Source organism: Cervus canadensis, chromosome 12 (assembly GCF_019320065.1).
Source record: "Cervus canadensis isolate Bull #8, Minnesota chromosome 12, ASM1932006v1, whole genome shotgun sequence".
NCBI classification, from domain to species: Eukaryota; Metazoa; Chordata; class Mammalia; order Artiodactyla; family Cervidae; genus Cervus; species Cervus canadensis.
Window position 1 is genome coordinate 65,791,021 of NC_057397.1, and position 19,631 is coordinate 65,810,651.

The 19,631-nt window shown below is 43.1% G+C and overlaps 1 protein-coding gene across 2 annotated transcripts in view; it reads right to left on the reverse strand.

Moving 5' to 3' along the window:
- The window catches only part of LOC122450897 (translation initiation factor IF-2-like), a 38,321-nt gene that overhangs the window by 6,088 nt on the left and 12,602 nt on the right, over positions 1-19,631 (reverse strand). The window contains exon 2 of one of the 2 annotated variants that reach the window (XM_043483270.1): positions 4,545-4,662. In XM_043483270.1, the coding sequence (XP_043339205.1) occupies positions 4,545-4,662 (118 nt within the window). Of the gene's footprint in view, positions 1-4,544; positions 4,663-17,632; positions 17,997-19,631 lie in introns of those variants that run through there. The other variant, XM_043483271.1, reaches the window with a different exon arrangement.

Below are 19,631 nucleotides of genomic sequence, written 5' to 3' on the forward strand. Positions count from 1 at the left end.
CCAGAACCCGCTTGTCCCTATTATCTCTGAAACCCCAGGAGGCCCTGGCCAAGGTTTCCTGATTCACACCAAGCCTGGACCGCAGGGGACAAGAACAGCACCTGGCTTTGTCTCCCTGATGAGCCTGGGCTGTGTCGATGGCACACATCAGTAAGGGAGTCAAACGGATCAGTCCATTGCACTTAGAAGTTTCTGAGTTTCACAGGTCAGGCAGTAGTTTTGGGCGGGGGCGGCGGGGGTGGAGGAGAGAAAAATTGCAAATATATACCCAGAAATCCAGAACAAGTTAGAAAGTCTTGGAACTAGGGAACATCTTACAAGAAGTTTTGCTGATCCAAAAACATGTTGCGTTCGGCAACACGTGCTGCAGAATGCATTTGCAGCCCCAGAGTTCTGCAGAAGTACCTGAGGGATTATTAACACAAAGAAACTTCCGTTAATGCTCTTGCTGTTAAGCAAAATGATGAAGAAATGGATGTATTTCATATGCTTAAAGCAATGTAAATAAACTTAAGGATTCTTTCCTATATACCTTGTCATAAAATTGGGTTGGTAGAACTCGCGCGAGGTTGCAACGTTCAGGGGAGGACTTGACAAATTAAGATGACATCAGTTTCAGGTTCCAACTAAAACTTTGCACCTCCCTCTTAATAGAGTCCGTACACTTGACATTTTTTCAAATCTGAAGTGCCGACACACTAAATTTCTTCTAGACGGAGATTCTTTGTGGCTGTATTTTCTATTTTAGGACCATAAAGTGGGGGTGCCATTGCTAAGACACTTCTTGGTAATTCAAATACTTGGTTATTATACAAAAATCACCTATTTCAGACCCAAAGATTTACTATGTTTACTGTCAGTTCTGGCAGAACTGATTTTACATCTATTTTTCAGTTGAAATACCCTCGTCAGATACTGGAAAATGTGAGTTCTGGTCACATCCCATACCAACACCTGTGCTGTGGCTGAAATTCCAGTAAGTGTGTGAAACAATCCCGAGGAAGTAAAGCTGACTTGAAGATGTGACTAAATGCCTCTGTACCTCTAACCCGGGGACCCTGGGGAACAGGCAGAAAGCAGAGGACTGCACTCCTTGGGGTGTTACTGTAGGATTTTTATTGTAGGAACTTAAATATTGATAGTACCCTTTTCAGTGGTTTGTCTTCTAAATTCATTCTTCTGGCTGTTTTTCTGTTTGTTTCTTTGTTTGTTTGTTTTAATAGGTAAGGTAAGCTAAAATTGGGCCTACTCTGTAGTAATTTCTTTAAATGTAAATGCTAAATACACAGAAGTATCTGACAGGATGACAGCTGGGCTGCCGGAGCCGGGTCATGAACGGGCTGTGAGGGGCAGGGCGCTGGCCTCTCCCCCTCCGACGGAAGGGCCGGGGACAGGGGCTCTCCTGAGGATGTCTCTTGCTGTGGGGTGGTATCGATCCCACGGACCAGCACCTGGCTGGCCTCTGAGTGATGCGTTGTGTTGATTCAGTGTGGAGCTGCTACTGAGAAACAACGGAGGGGGAAAATATTGCGTCGGGCTCTTTCACAAGGCTTTATTTTTCTTTCATGCCATCTTGCTACTTCCCTCAGCTCCTTGAAGACTTACAAACTCACCGCACATTCCCGCCTCACTGCCTGAGCCGTATACACCGTTTCTGCTTACCTGCTGCGGCGGGAATTCCAGTTGGTGGTCTCTACTAGTTGCAAGGGAGAAGGGGAAGGGTACTTGGCCTTTCTTTCAGCGAAATAAGGGGATCTAACTACTGATGAAGAGCGAGGGCACGGACACCAGGGCAGGGTGCCTCCCCACCCGCCCACTGGAAGCCGCTCACCCTACAAGGTCTAGGACAGGCATCACTTACCCCCACAGGTCTTTCTGTTTCTTCCTAGTCCCCCTCAGCAGACTCCCAGCCACTCATTTCTCTGAAGCCCCAATTCTACTTCTGCTTGCTTTTGTGCTTTGAGAACAACGATCTATGAACCTTCTCAGGGCTCATGCTAAGTTTAAGTCCTGAGCCCTGGACACCTGTGGCTCAGCTTCATATGGGGGCTCCACATGTTAGCCACTCCGTGCTTCTAAGAACCGTATGTTCACTTCTGTGTGGAGAACCTGGGACATGTGTGGCAGTTTTCAGCCTGAGACCCCGGATTTGTGGGAAAACCAGTAAAAAATCTAAGCCATTTTCAATATAAATACCGAGGCTGCAATATATATTAAGCTGACAAATCTTATGCATGGCCTGAATTGTATGCTGTTGTTCAGTCTCACAGCCGTGTCTGACTCTTTCAGATGCCGTGGACTGCAGCACGCTTTCCCTGTCCTTCACCATCTTCCAGAGCTTGCCCAAACTGACATCCATTGAGTCGATGATGCCATCCAACCATCTCATCCTCTGTCATCTCCTTCTGCTGCCCTCAATCTTTGCCAGCATCAGGGTCTTTTCAAATGAGTCAGCTCTTTGCATCAGGTGGCCAAAGTTTTGGAGTTTCAGCTTCAGCATCAGTCCTTCCAATGAATATTAAGGACTGATTTCCTTTAGGATGGACTGATTAGATCTCCTTGCAGTCCAAGGGACTCTAAAGAGGCTTCTCCAACACCACAGTTCAAAAGCATCAATTCTTTGGCACTCAGCTTTCTTTATAGCCCAACTCTCACATCCATACATGACCACTGGAAAAACCATAGCCTTGACTATATGGACCTTTGTTGGCAAAGTAATGTCTCCGCTTTTTAATATGCTGTCTACGTTTGTCATAGCTTTCCTTCCAAGGAACAAGTGTTTTTTTCATTTCATAGCTGCAGTCATCATCGGCAGTGATTTTGGAGCCCAAGAAAATCAAGTCTCTCACTGTTTCCATTCTTTCCCCATCTACTATTTGTCATGAAGTGGTGGGACTGGATGCCATGATCTTTGTTTTTAAATGCTGAGTTTTAAGCCAGCTTTTTCACTCTCCTCTTAAACCTTCCTCAAGAGGCTCTTTAGTTCCTTGCTTTCTGCCATAAGGGTGGTGTCATCTGCATATCTGAGGTCACTGATGTTTCTCCCAGCAGTCTTTATTCCGGCTTGCACCTCACGCAGCCCAGCGCTGTGCATAACACGCTCTGCATGGAAGTTAAATAAACAGGTGACAGCGCATAGCTTCGAAGCACTCCTTTCTCAATGTTGAACCAGTCTGTTGTTTCAAGTCTGGTTCTAATTGTTGCTTCCTGACCTGCACACAGATTTCTCAAAAGGCAGGTCAGGTGGTCTGGTATTCCCATCTTTTTAAGAATTTTCCACAGTTTGTTATGAGCCACACAGTCAAAGGCTTTAGCATAGTCAGTGAAGCAGAAGTAGATGCTTTTCTGGAATTCCCTTGCTTTTTCTATGATCCAGCGGATGTTGGCAATTTGACCTCTGGTTCCTCTCCTTTTTCTAAATCCAGCTTGAACACCTGGAGTTCTTGGTTCACATACTGTTGAAGCCTAGCTTGGAGAATTTTGAGTATTACTTTGTATACAAGTCAAAATATTTGTTGTTTCTATAAATGAAATTTCAGTGCCAAACAGAACCTTTGTTTGGCAGTTAGAGCTCCAAGGCTAAAGAGGTCTCTGGTTAAAAACAAACAAACAAAAATGCATTCTCACTGTCCTAGGTGCTCAAGAAACATTGTTTAATGAAGGGAACTGTTATTTCTTTCACTACATGAAAAATATCTTCCAAAAAAAGTAGGCCCATGGGATGTCCCTGGTATGGACAGGGACATAATGATGGACATTAAGGATGTCCCTTAATCCAATGGTTAAGACTCTGTACTGCCAATGCAGGGGGCGCAGGTTCAATCCCTAGTCAGGAACTAAGATCTCACCTGATATGAGGCATGGGCAAAAGACTTTTTAAATGGGTCCATAGTTGCTTATCGGCAATTCTGAAGTCTAAGAGCTCTTAAAACCAAAAGTTATTTCATAGCTTTGGCACAAAACTTATTTTGAAGCAAAACCTGGCTTGAACTGACCTAAGACTCAATTGTGTCATAACAATCCTCCTAAAATATCTGCTGAATACTGGTGTTTTGTTGCTTTTTTTTTTTTTTGGTTCTTTTGTAACCGTAAAAACGTCAAACAGAGTCAAAGATACCCTGTGGTAATAGTGAGAAGATAAAAAGAAGAAAAGAAGTGTTTCTCATTAACAACAGCACAGCACAGTGACGTCATTACAGAAGCTTGATCCTGCAGTCTGTGAGGCATCTTACTGGAGATTATGAAGTAGAATAATTATTAAAGATGACTTAAAGAAGCAGGTGCTGTTTAAGGTATATAGTGATGATGGACAAAAATTAGTAAAAATAAAAAAACAGAAAACGTTGCATAGAACAAAAGAGTTAAGACCTGGACCAAGTTTTGGCTCAGTGGATTCCACAAGAAGGGAATGTGTATCTGGAACATATGCCATGAAGAACAGAACCTGAAGGTATGTGTGAACATTATTAGAACTGGCTATAGATACTGAAGAAGCGGAGAAGAGCCCTTGGAGGAAGGCAAGGCAACCACGCCAGTATTCTTACCTGGAGAATCCCGTGCACAGCGGAGCTTGGCAGGCCACAGTCCATGGGGTCGCAAAGAGTTGGATCCAACTGAAGTGACTTAGCAGGCACATTGAAGAAGCATCACTGTGTGAATGATCTGGAAATCAAGTGGAAAAAGCTTCTAATGATCAGAAAATTATATGGGTGAATCTGATAAAATCCTGCCTGGTGAAAACCTTATTCTTGAACAAATTGACAGTGTAGACGAAACTGCTCTTTCCTGGAGATACACTCTCAGAAAGACACGCACAACACCGCAGAGTGACCACAGGTCGTGGGTGTGCTGTGCCCGCTGCCCCAGTAGACAACCAGCAGTGCCTGGAGGGAGCAGCGCCTCAGATGCCGGAAAGGTGCGTGTGATTTACCTGGGCTGCATGACACAAGGAGGACGCAGGTAACAGAGATACAGTGGTGGGTCAGTGAGGATTCACAGGGGGCATTCCCTGCAGGCAGGCTGCCTGGGAAGGACTACAAGACTTTACTTTTCCTAGAGAAGTGCTCCACAACGCCACCCTGAATTTCCTGCGATGCCGATGTGGACTTATCCTCGGTGAAGAACACGTAAAATCATTTAACAAGTAAGACAAATACTGTCCTAGATGCTTGCTTGCTGAAGTTAACAAGGATCTCAGAATCAAAGACTTTCTGAAAAAGTTCAATCTTCAGGATGCCATCAGGTGCTCAGGCTTGGAATTATAGTGATACATCAAACATTAAAAGTGCGTGCCATCACTAATCATGAGAAAACTCAGACAAACTCAATTCGAGGGACATTTTTCAAAATACCTCACCAACACTTCTCAAGAGTTTTAAAGTTGTGAAAAACAAGGAAACAGCCACAGTTTCAAGGAGAAACCAGGGAGACATGAAGATGAAAGGCACTGGGGTAAACTGAATTGGATCCCAGACCAGGAAAGAAAAAAAGGCCATTAATGAGAAAACTGGTGAAATCTGATAAAATGTGGGCTTTAAGGAATACTATGATACCATCATTAATTTCTTACTTTTGGCCATGGTTATTTAACATTAGTGGAAGATGGGCTCAGGGTACATGGGAACTCCATACTATCTTTGCAATTTTTCTGAAAATCTAAGATTATTCAAAATTAAAAGTTTATTTTTAATCATGCTTGTATTTTTTGGTCTACAGTGATGTTTGAAGCAAAATCCAGCGATGAATACTTTAAAGTATTTCCTATCACTAATGAGAAGACTACTTTTTGCTCAAAGTTTATGAGCTAAAAGTATGAACTGACATCAAAGAAACACTCCACGTTGATGACGATACTTCCGTTGGGCATGTCGTGAGTGAGAAAATGCTGAAGCGGCTTTGTGTGTGTGTGTGTGTGAATGCATTTTTGTGTGTGTGTGGTAAAATTACACATCATAAAATTTATCATCTTAACTATTTTTTTTGTAAGTGAATATTTGCTAAATCTTTTTTTTTTTTTAAGGACTAGTGTTTTGTTTATTTGGCTGCACCACACAGTATGCAGGATCTTAATTCCCTGACCAGGGACTGAACCTGTGTCCCCTGCGGTGAAAGCAGAGTCCTAACCACTGGACCGCCAGGGAATTTCCATCTTAACCATTTTTAAGTGTACAATTCAGTGGTATTAAAATACAGTTACACTGTTGCACAGCCATCACCATATCATCCATCCCCAAAACTCTTTTCATCTTGTAAAACTTAAACTCTTTACCTACAAACACTAACTCCCCAGACTTCCCTCCTCTCAGCCCCTGGTAACCACCATTATAATTTCTGTGTTTATGATTTGGAATACTATAAGTATCTCAAGGAATTAAAGAGTCTCTTGATGAAGTTGAAAGAGGAGAGTGAAAAAAAGCTGGCCTAGAACTCAACAATCAAAAAACGAAGATCATGGCAGCCAGTCCCATCACTTCATGGCAATACATGGGAAAACAATGGAAACAGTGACAGACTTTGTTTTCTTGGGCTCCAAAATCACTGTGGACAGTGGCTGCAGCCATGAAATTAAAAGATGCTTGCTCCTTGGAAGAAAAGCAATAACAAACCTAGATGGGGTATTAAAAAGCAGAGACATTACTTTGCCGACAAAGGTCTGTATAGTCAAAGCTGTGGTTTTTTCAGTAGTCATGTACAGATGTGAGTTGGACAATAAAAAAAGGCTGAGCGCCGAAGAAATCGATACCTTCGAACTATGGTTTTGGAGAAGACATTGAGAATCCCATGAACTGCAAGGAGGTGAAACCAGTCAATCTTAAAGGAAATCAATCCTGAATATTCATTGGAAGGACTGATGCTGAAGCTGAAGCTCCAATACTTTAGCCACCGGATGTGAAGATCTGACTCATTAGAAAAGACCCTGATGCTGGGAAAGATTGACGGCAGGAGGAGAAGGGGACAACAGAGGATGAGATGGTTGGATGGCATCACTGACTTGATGGACATGAGTTAGAGCAAGCTCTGGGAGGTAGTGAAGGACAGGGAAGCCTGTCACGCTGCAGTCCATGGGGTTGCGAGAGTTGGACACGACTGAGCGACTGAACAACAACAACAAGTACCTCAGGTGAGTGGAATCATATAGTATTTGTCTTTTTTGTGGCTGGCATATTTCATTTAGCCTAATGTCCTCAAAGTTCATGCATACTGTAGCATATTGCAGAATTTCCTTCTTTTTTTAAGGCTGACTTGTATGTATATACTACAATTTGCTTATCCATGCATCAGTGACAGATACTTGAGTTGCTTCCATGTCTTAGCTAATGAAAATAGTGCTGCCATGAAAATGGGGGTACAAATACCTCTGAGACCCAGTTTTAAATTCTTTTTAGTATACAGCCAGAAGTAGGATTGCTGGATTATATAGTAATTCTATTTTTAGTTTTTTGAGCAACTGTTACACACTTTTGCAGTGACGACACCATTTTACATTCCCACCAGCAGTGCACAGGTGTTCCAATCTCTCTGCATCCTTTCCAATACCTGTCATTTGGTTTTCTGATAGTAGCTATCCTAATGACCATGTGAAATGGCTTTAAATATAGATAATCATGAGGATAACAGTGATGATGGAGATGAATTTGTAAACACAGGTGGAAAAAAACAGCCCTACATGAGATGGTGAAAATGTGTGATTAGTCAGGGGCTAGCCTTGAACCATGCCGCATTTATCAATGAGCGTGAGCTTATGGTGGTTTTCACAATTTAAGAGGGACTGCTAAGATGGAAACCTAAATTAACGAAGCATTTGACCTGAGGAAAAGTACTTAAAATGGCCCTTAGTTCTGCTCCTGCCATCAGGGGGCGCTCCGGCTGCTGCTGGCGACAGGCACTGAGGTTCCTCCCCCAAAGACGCTCAAGCAACCAGGGGCGACGGATGTTCACGTTTGTCTTTGCACAGGCATATTTACCTGAATTCAAACCTGTGTATATTGAAAGATTTATAAAATGTTTTCTTAGAAATAAGACTACTAGAGTATTTACATTCTGTATTCATCCCACTATTTCATGTTGGTGATTTTGTTATTTAAATAAACTACCCAAAAAAAAAAAATAAATAAAAATAAAAAATAAATAAATAAACTACCCACTATTTGTCCTAATAAATACTTCACTACAAAAATATTAACATATTTGACCATCGTATGCTACGTCAGACTCTGCTGGGGTTACTACATTACCTACTACTGCTTAAGAAATCTGAAAAATTCTGAATTCCGAAACTGACCAGGCCCCACGGATTTTTCAATTATAGACTATGGATATTCTTTTAGTCAAAAAGCAAATAATGTATTTGCGAGAGATCATTCCATTGTTCCAAGTTAAAAATCCTGTTTGAACAATTTCTAACACCTGCCACGGGTGGCTGTCCAGACTTCTAACTACAGGCAGCTATACTATCTTTCCCTCATAGGATAAAGACCTCTGTTATATTCTGGCACTAATACCAAAACAAAACTTACTTTTTTACACAATGGAGCTGAAAAGTTTAATCATCTTTGCAGCTAATACTTCTAGACTGTATAACCCCCTAATTAGGGGCCTTTACAAGATTATATGAAGCATGAATTAATTTCTCCCTAATAATTCAGCATCGTCATTATGAAGACCAGTTATTCATTGTGAAAACAGGGCCTAGCCCCAGACCATCTGGCTTCCTGAGTACTTGTGTTCGCATTTTAGTCTTCCATGCACGCCTGGGCTCAGACCCTCCTGTCTGCTCTGGGTAACTGCCATAGCATCATTACTGGAAAAGCTTGTTCGGGTTATCTAAAGTAAGAATAAATGATCGCATAGGAGCCTGACTGTCAGACATCTGTTTTGGCTATTCAGAGGCCCTCTTCCTTCCTCTCTAGGTTGCAGCTGGGTTACTTGTAACTGAGGCACCAGGTAAATAACACCAGAGAGGCATGGCACCATTGCACATTATTCTTCATCTCTATAAGGACTAAGGGGAGCAAGCAGAGCCACTGTATCACCCCTTTGGTAGGCCAATGCCACATCGCGCACATCAGGATAACACACACTGGTACCATAGCCAACATATTTTGCTTGTGTTTCAATATTCTACTACAAATTGTGTGTATAGAGGGAAAAACAAACTAACATTTACAGAGGGATTATAATCTGCTTTGCATATGTTACTGCCTTTAATCACACAAGGAGATGTAGGTATTACTCCCCTTTTACAGATGAGTGAAAGGCAAAGTTGCTCGGTCGTGTCCAGCTCTTTGAGAACGCCATGGACTGTGTAGCCTGCCAGGCTTCTCTGTCCATGGAATTCTCCAGGCCAGAATACAGGAGTGGGTAGTTGTTCGCTTCTCCAGGGGATCTTCCCGACCCAGGGATCAAACCCAGGTCTTCCGTGTTGCAGGTGGATTCTTTATTGTCTGAGCCACCAGGGAAGTCCTTTACAGATGAGGACTGAGGTTAAATACTTTACCTAATCTCTCACAACTATTAAGTGACAGAAACTAGATTATAAGCCATCTTCTGTCCATGTCTCAAACCTATTCTCTCAAAATTTTTTTCACTTTATTAAAAAAATCATAAACTCATTGCGTGCTTGTTATAACAAGACAAACAACACAGATATGCTGATGTCTCCTTCCACTTTCTGTCTGCCCTTGAAGCATAAGGTTCATTAGCTGAGTTGGTATCCTGTCATCTCCCTCTCCATAGTCACCTACTGGTGGTGCCTGACTTACTACGGTTCCACTGCCAACTTTAGACTTTACAATACGGCTCAAGAGTGATAAGCATTCAGTAGAGTCTCTACTCAAATGCTGAAGGTTGATCTTTTCTCAGGTTCACGACATGCGATCTGATACTCTCAAACCACAGACCACAGCTAGTCACACCATTAGGAGGGTAAACAGCCAATGCCCTTACAATCATCCTGTACCCAGAAAACTATTCCAGTGGTCACTTTCAGTATTTAGTAAATTACATGGACATTCAACACTTTATTATAAAATAGGGTTTATATCAACTTTGCCCAACTGCAGGCTAATGGCAGTGTTCTGAGCATGTTTCAGGTAGGCGACATGAAGCTATGAAGTTCAGAAGACTCAGTTCAGTGGCTCAGTTGTGTCTGACTCTTTGTGACTCCATGGACTGCAGCACCCCAGGCTTCCCTGTCCATCATAAACTCTCAGAGCTTGTTCAAACTCATGTCCATTGAGTCGGTGATGCCATCCAACCATCTCATCCTCTTTCGGACTCTTCTCCTCCTGCCTTCAATCTTTCCCAGCATCAGGGTCTTTTCCAATGAGTCAGTTCTTTGCATCAGTTGGCCAAAGTATTGGACTTTCAGCTTCAGCATCAGTCCTTCCAATGAATATTCAGGATGGATTTCCTTTAGGATGGACTGGTTTGATCTCCTTGCAGTCCAAGGGACTATCAAGAGTCTTTTCCAACACCACAGTTCAAAAGCATCAATTCTTTGGTACTCAGCTTTCTTTATAGTCCAACTCTCACATCCATACATGACTACTGGAAAAAACCATAGCTTTGACTAGACGGACCTTTGTCGGCAAAGTAACGTCTCTGCTTTTTAACATGCTATCTAGGTATGTCATTGCTTTTCTTCCAAGGAGCAAGCATCTTTTAATTTCATGGCTGCAATCACCATCTGCGGTGATCGTGGAACCCCAAAAAATAAAGTCACTGTTTCCATTGTTTCCCCATGTATTTGCCATGAAGTGATGGGACCAGATGCCATGATCTTAGTTTTCTGAATGTTGAGTTTTAAGCCAACTTTTTCACTCTCTGTTTTCACCTTCATCAAGAGGCTCTTTAGTTCTTCTTCACTCTGCCATAAGGGTGGTGTCATCTGCATATCTGAGGTTATTGATATTCTCCTGGCAATCTTGATTCCAGCTTGTACTTCATCCAGCCTGGCATTTCACATGATGTACTCTCCAGGAGTTGGTGATGGATAGGGAGGGCTGGCATGCTGCGGTTCATGGGGTCGCAAAGAGTTGGACATGACTGAGTGACTGAACTGAACTGACTCTGCATATAAGTTAAATAAGCAGGGTGACAATATACAGCCTTGACGTACTTCTTTCCCAATTTTCAAACAGTCTGTTGTTCCATGTCCAGTTCTAACTGTTGCTTCTTGACCTGCTTACAGATTCCTCAGGAGGCAGGTCAGGTGGTCTGGTATTCCCATCTCTTGAAGAATTTTCCACAGTTTGCTGTGATCCACACAGTCAAAGCTTTTGGCGTAGTCAATAAAGCACAGGTAGATATTTTTCTGGAACTCCCTTGCTTTTTTCGATGATCCAGTGGATATTGGCAATTTGATCTCTGGTTCCTCTGCCTTTTCTAAAACCAGCTTGAACATCTGAAAGTTCCCAGTTCACGTAATGTTGAAGTCTGGCTTCGAGAATTTTGAGCATTACTTTACTAGTGTGTGAGATGAGTGTGGTAGTTTGAGCATTCTTTGGGATTGCCTTTCTTTGGGATTGGAATGAAAACTGACCTTTTCCAGTCCTGTGGCCACTGCTGACTTTTCCAAATTTGCTGGCATATTGAGTGTAGTACTTTCACAGCATCATCTTTAAGGATTTGAAAGAGCTCAACTGGAATTCTATCACCTCTACTAGCTTTGTTCATAGTGATGCTCCCTAAGGCCCACTTGACTTCACACTCCAGGATGTCTGAGTCTAGGTGAGTGATCACACCATTGTGGTTATCTGGGTCATGAAGATCTTTTTTGTATAGTTCTTCTGTGCATTCTTGCCACCTCTTCTTAATATCTTCTGCTTCTGTTAGATCTATACCATTTCTGTCCTTTATTTCTGTCCTGAAGCTATAAAGTTCAGAAGATTAGGTGTATTAAATGTATTTTTAACTTTTTATGATGGGTTTATTGGGATGCATCATTAATCTGTCCATTTCATCATAGGTGATTAGAATGCAAAACTAGGAAGTCACAAGATATCTGGAATAACAGGTAAGTTTGGCCTTAGACCACAAAATGAACCAGGAGAAAGGCTAGCAGAGTTTTGTCAAGAGAACACACTGGTCATAGCAAACCTTTTCCAACAACACAACAGACTCCACACATGAACATCACCACATGGTCAATACCGAAATCAGACTGATTATGCCTTTTGCAGCTAAAGATGGAGAAGCTCTGTACAGTGAGTAAAGACAAGAACTGGACCTGACTGTAGCTCATATTATCAGCTCCTTATTGCAAAAGTCGGGGTTAAATTGAAGAAAGTAGGGAAAACCACTAGGTCACTCAGGTATGACCTAAATCATTACTTATGATTATATAGTGGCGGTGATGAATAGATTCAAGGGGTTGGATTCTGGTAGACAGAGTGCCTAAAGAACTATGGGTGGGAGTTTGTAACATTATACAGGAGGCAGTGACCAAAACAATCCCAAAGGAAAAGAAATTCAAGAAGGCAACGTGGTTGTTCGAAGAGGCTTTACAAATAATTGAGAAAGGAAGAGAAGTAGAAGGCAAGAGAGAAAGGGAAAGATATACCCAACTGAATAGCAAGGAGAGAAAAGAAGGCCTTCTTAAATAAATAGTGAAAAGAAATAGAGGAACACAATGGAATGGGAAAGACAAGAGGTCTCTTCAAGAAAACTGGAGATATCAAGGGAACATTTCATGCAAGGATGGGCATGATAAAGGACAGGACCTAACAGAAGCAGAAGAGATTAGAAAGAGGTGGCATGAATACACAGAAAAACTAAAAAAGAAAGGTCTTAATAACTTGGATAACCACAATGGTGTAGCCACTCACCTAGAGCCAGACATCTTGGAGTGTAAAGTCAAGTGGGCTTTAGGAAGCATTACTAAGAACAAAGCTAGTGGAGGTGACAGAATTCCAGCTGAGCTATTTAAAATGTTGAAAGATGATGCTATTGAAGTGTTATACTCAATACGTCAGCAAATTTGGAAAACTCAGCAGTGACCACAAAACTGGAAAGGTCAGCTTTCATTCCACTTCCAAAGAAGGGCAATGCCAAAGAATGTCCAAAGGGTGAAAGTGTTAGTTGTTCAGTCATGTCTGACTCTTTGTGACCCCATATACTGTAGCCTGCCAGGCTCCTCTGTGCATGGAATTTTCCAAGCAAGAATACTGCAGTGGGTTGCCATTTCCATTTCCAGGGGATCTTCCTGCCCCAGAGATAGAAACCAAGTCTCCTGCAGTGCCGGCAGAATCTTTACCGTCTGAGCCACCAACTACCATACAACTGTGCTCATTTCACATGCTAGCAAGATGATGCTCAAAATCTTTCAAGCTGAGATTCAACAATACGTGCACTGAGAACTTCCAAGTGTACAAGCTGGGTGTCTAAAAGGCAGATGAACTAGAGATCAAATTGCCAACATTCATTGGATTATGGAGAAAGCAAGGGGGTTCCAGAAAAATATCTACTTCTGCTTCACTGACTATACTAAAGCCTTTGTCTGTGTGGATCACAAAAACTATGGAAAATTCTTAAGAGATGGGAATATCAAATCAACTTACCTGTCTCCTGGGAAACCTGTGTGCAGGTCAATAAGCCACAGTTAGAACCAGATGTGGAACAATGGACTGGTTTAAATTGGGAAAGGAATGAGTCAAAGCTGTACATCATCACCCTGCTTATTTAACTTATATGCAGAGCACATCCTGAGAAACGCTGGGCTGAATGAATCACAAGCTGGAATCAAGATTGCTGGGAGAAATATCAACAACCTCAGATATACAAATGATAACACTAATGGCAAAAAACAAAGAGGAACTAAAAGAGCCTCTTGATGAAGGTGAAAGAGAAGAGTGAAAAAGCTGGCTTGAAACTCCACATTAAAAAAACTAAGATCACAGCATCTGGTCCCATCACTTCTTGGCAAATAGAAGAAAAAGTAGAAACAGTGACAGACTTTATTTTCCCTGGCTCCAAAATCACTGCAGATGATGACTACAGCCATCAAGTTAAAAGGTGTTTGCTCCTTGGAAGGAAAGCTATGACAAATCAAACCTAGATAGCATATTAAAAAGCAGACATGACTTGGCTGACAAAAGTTTGTATAAACAAAGCTATGGTTTTTCCATTAGTCATGTACAGATGTGAGAGTTGGAACATAAAGAGGCTGAGTGCCAAAGAATTGAAGTTTTCACATTGTGCTGCTAGAGATGACTCTTGAGAGTCCCTTACTCTGCAAGATCAAACCAATTAATCCTAAAGGAAATCAACCCTGATTGTTCATTGGAAGGATTGATGTTGAAGCTGAAGCGCCAATACTTTGGCTACCTGATGCAAAGAGCTGACTTACTAGAAAAGACTCTGATGCTGGGAAAGATTGAAAGCAAAAGAAGGGGGCGGCAGAGGATGAGAAAGTTAGATAGGATCACTAACTCAATGGACGTGAATTTGAGCAACGTTTGAGCAAAGTCAGGAAAACAGTGGAAGACAGAGGAGCCTGGCCTGCTACAGTGCATGCGGTCACAGAGTCGGACACAGCTTAGTGACTGATGACCACAACGGCAACAACACACACACACAGAGATTTGGTTTTTTCCAAAGGTAAGACCAACCCATTAATGTTACTCCATTACTTTATGTCTATATTTATGTAATATAGACAGTTTTACAAGAGTATACATATAATCCTAACTCATTAAAAAATAATTGCATGCTATATTCTGCATTACAGATAAACCATAATTTATTCAACATCTTCTGACAGAAATTCAAATTGTCTTTAGTTTTTTTGCAGTCACAAAAAACTGAGCTTTAGTAAACTTCCTCGGACATAGAACCTTCCAAACTGGACCCTTGATTTCCACAGGATAAATGAAACAAAAATGACATTACTGGATGTAAGCTCTGTATTTTTTAATAGGTAGCTGGCTGTATGCCCCAAAAGGAACAGCAATTCATACTTAGAGCAGCAATGGATGAGCGCTCATTTTCTCACCCTCTTGCCAGATACACTACCAAGGTCTCTGATATAATATTTTGCCTATTTGATAGTCAAAAATGGTATTTCATTGCATTTGTTTGATTACTGGTAAAATTTAGATCTGTGCTCTTCTGTTATCAGGGTTTGACTCATAAAAAAGAGTGATGTGCAAGGCCAAACAATGCAATCTGCCTTGAAGGCTGGTAGTTATCCCTGCAAGACAGGGGCAAGGTCTGTTGGATCCTGGGCAAAGCCCACCCACAGTTAAGACAGTAGGGTCTACACCCGGGGCATCAGAGAAAGAAAGGAAGACACAAATGGACTCTGAGGTGTGAATGGTTCAATAATAACAGTAAATAAATGAAGAGGTAAGTGGGGTCATTCTTATCAACTCTCAAAGGCTGTATCAAAACCAGGTCTTACGGGGGAGGGGGTAAGGAACACTGAAGACCAGATGCCTCTTTTACAGCCTTCGCCCCTCACCTGCAGGGTAAATAAGAAAGAAGAAAAAGAAATGACAAAAGAGGAAAAAAAAAAACAGTTTCCTCCAGCGAGGGCCAGGCTCCTGTAAGAGAGGGCAGGGTGTCTGGAGCCTCTGATACAGGAAAGCAGACAGAGCTCGGCCTCCCGCAGCTGGGCCCACCGTCTCCAACTGCGAGAGAAATCTGACGACCAGCCGGAGGCCAGTGTGGAGGGGCCGCCATCCGCTGAATCACGGCTCAAACCGGAGGCGTGCCTCTGGACAGCTCACAAAAGTTCTCCAAAACTTCTTTTTCCATTTTGAAAAACGAGAGAGGGGTTTGGAATTTCTGATGTGGAAGGCCACTTCCGACTCTAAGATTCTATAATTCCAATGATAAAATGTTGATAGTTTTCTGATAAGTTCATCTCATCTCTAAGTGGTATCTATGAAAAAGTTGAAAAGTCGTACAATTTGCAGTCTAGGATTCAGGTCCCAACCTGCCAGCTATGTGATCTTAGACAAGTGCTGTGATTCCTCTGAGACTTCCCTTATCTATAAAACTGAAAAAATAAACCTCACAGTGTTGCTGTAAGATTTAAGCATTTGAGAGGGTACTTTTAAACTGCACAGGTTAAAACAAACTCAGCAGAACATTCTTACTAAGTCTGAGCCACTTGTTCACATTTCTTCCCTTAGTTTAAACTTCACTAATCAGATACTTAGATCATTCTTTCTGAAAATATTGAAAGAATGTCTTCTGTTTTAAGCACTGGAGATACTTTAGTGAAATGCTGGAGGTCACTGACATGACAGGACTTGGACCTGAAGATGTTCTTTTAACATCTGCATCAGACAAGGAAATCTGGACATGTAAACATTTTAACAAGATACATAAAAGGTAAACAAGCTGTGTCCAGTATTGTAGATATGAATTCAAAAAATATGTACGGAGCTCCTACTATAGCCCCAGACCTATGGACCAGGCACTGTTCTAGGTGTTGGGAGGCTGAGCTCTGCACGAGACAGACCAGGTCTCTGGCCTTCTGAAGCTTACAATCCACCAGAAGAGTTGAATAAACCAGACTATCACTAATTATATGAGTACATATGACTTCCCTGGTGGCTCAGATGGTGAAGAATCTGCCTGCAATTTGGGAGATCCAGGTTTGATCCCTGGGTTGGAACGATCCCATGGAGAAGGAAATGGCAACCCACTCCAGTGTTCTTGCCTGGAGAATTCCACGGACAGAGAAGCCTGGTGGGCTACAGTCCGTGGGGTTGCAGAGTTGGACACGACTGAGCGACTAACATATATATATATATATATGTTTTAATTACATATGTAAGACACAGCCAGAGAGAAGTATGAGGCTGCTGTGAGAGGTATGAACATGTTCTGGACCCAGGGCTGTGGGCCTCTTCTTGGGCTACACTCAGGATGGGAGACATCATGAACTCTGCCATGTCCCCCTCATGTCTCATTTCTCCTTCCAACTATTGAGCCTGGACGAGTTAACCGCCTTTACTAAGGAATGAGATGTCTGGGTGGAGAAAATAACCGCAACTATTTTTCAGCTGTGGTCAGTTGTTCTGGCTTAATTAGATTTTCAAACAGGTTTCACCCATTCTGCTAAAGTGTGACTCAGCTTCATCCTTCTTTCAGGTTCCTCTGAATTTACCCGGTGACTCACTTAACATAACGACTCCACAGCCAATAACACTACCAGCTGCCCTCTGACCTCTGAAGTATTGATCACTGCGCTGCACACAGCTCTTCATTCAACAACTGTGGATTCTTTTACATGTAACACGGTACCAGGTCCTTGCTTCTGGCATCTACAATCACACTTGAAAACTTACATCAGCTACAGGTCATTTGCATCTCTCTTTGAAGACAGTATGAGTGGATACCATTTAATTAAAGGAGATACAGGATGACATCACTTCTGGCTCGAGTTAACCAGGGAAGGGGAGGCTGCAGCTCTCTGATGAGAACCTGCTTCATCCGGGACATTTTACGTAGATTCTTGGATTTGATGTGTAATGCTGCACAAAGAACTTGGAGGCGGAGACCTTGAGTAACAGGAAGAATTAGGAAAGGCAAAAATGAAGTTTCAACTGAGTATTTATTGACGGCCCAATGCTGGTCAGGCACCCAGGTGAGCAGTGTGGAGCTTGCAGCAAAGGGCTTTCGGTGGGAGACACACACAAATAAACAGGCAATTACAACTATGATACGGTGTAATGTGTGCTACGATAGATAAAAACACCAGGACAATGGGAGAACACAGTAAGGCATATTTGTCAGGATTCGTTCAGCTGCACTTAAGCTAGACTGCGCGGCCTGGCTTATGTCAGGACCCTCGGTGGATCCAGGACCTACTCTCCCCGTGTGTCACCGCGTCCTGTGATTTTGCAGATGGTGTGTTCTTCCAGGTGAACGTCCTTTGACACAGTGACCCCGGAGGCAAGAGGCAGGCGTCAGCTAGCTCCAGCGAAAGGAAGCCAGGGAGGGACTTTGGCCCTGTGTGGGCCATTCAGCTTTCCCTTAGACTGCTGCCCAGGGAAAGAGAACTATGATTAACATACTGGGTTTACACATCTATCCCTGTTAGTGGGTACGTAGAGAGGGGGAAGAAATAACATGCTGGGACACCAAAAACAACAGCTACCATGAAGAGGCCCTGAAGGGAACACGGGCTGGAACAGAGAGCAAGGCATGTGCGCCGTGAGTTCCTGGGTTGGTGGGAGATGAGTCTGGCCAGAGCCGGGGTCACATCCAAGAGCACGGAGGGAAACTGAGGCCAGACTGGGCAGGGCTTTGAATGCCTGGCCAAGGATGCTAGGTCAGCCTGATGGGTACATGGTGACAGTTTTGTGCAGAATCTTTCCCACTTTCCTGAAAATCATTCCAAGCAAGAACAGAGGTGTGAAACACCAACAAGCTTACATCTTTAGTAAAACAAGGAGATGAGAAATTTCACAGACGTCGTATGGTGTGCGGTGTCGCCCCCGCCCCCAACAAACACGGGAAACTATAACGGGAGGTTCAGCAGGTGCCCCAGGGAAGGGCAGAAGTGGTCCAAGCGTCCTGTGGGGGCAGGTCCCAGCAATGCCCAGCAAAACTTCAGCCCAGGAGAGGGCTCGGCCTGGGGGCGGGGGGAACAGCTGGGTGAGCCGGACTAAGGAGGAAGAGGGCCGGGACGCTGGGGAGGAAGAAATAAATCTGTGAATGACTGGGGCAGCCACAGTTGCAGCTCAGGAAAGCGAGGAGAGCAGGCGGGCAGGAAGGGGCAGGATGCCTGGGAATCAGAGGCTGGGGGAGGACTCAGGGGCGCCCCGGACTAACGACAGGAGCTCAGCTGGGCCAGGTTACAGCTCTAAACTGAGAGGACGCCCCGATACACGAAGGTGCCACAAAGTCAGGTATACACTACACGACAGAGGCGGGAAGCCTTGAGCTGAGAAATGCGGAAAGCTCCCTCATTCCTGTCAAGGGATTCTCTCGCTAACAGTCATTTTAGAAAATTCTGACTCATTCAAAAGTGATAAAAAGTTAGAAGTCAACATTCAATCAAAGGCACTGCCAGGAACACATCTCTACAAAGGTACCGTCACAAGAAAAATCTGAAGAGTAGCAACAAAACTTCCCTGAAGGCTAAGAAAACTCAACAGAAAAATGTGGCCACAAAGCAGAAGCAAGTTTTATCCCAACGTCCCACGATGAATTTTTAGAAATGTAACGAGGCAGGAGCAGCTAAGCAGGGAGCTGACAAAGCAGAAATGGTTCAAGGAGGGGATGGTCAGGTCAAGGACAGAGAGTGGGCAGGTTTAGGGAGTAAGTGTAAGAAAAATAAATACCAGACGTTTCAGAACAAAAACCAAGTTACAAGGAACACAAGAGAGAGGAGACATCACTCTGAAGGACACCGTGGAAGATACAGAGAAATAAAAGTGAAGATAAATGGAAATGAATAAAAATCATTAGAGAGGGAGAGTGGGGGAAGACAGGCTAAGGGAAACTGCACAAACGTCAGGTTAGGGTAACTGAGGGAAAAACCCAAAACAACCCAACAGAACGGATACTTTAAAATGAGCCCAATTTTAAGTAGGGATTGGAGGGAGAGCTAGGCCCAGGTCACAGACCTAAATTTAGGAGCGAGGAGGGGAGGGCAGGCCTGGCAGTCTTCC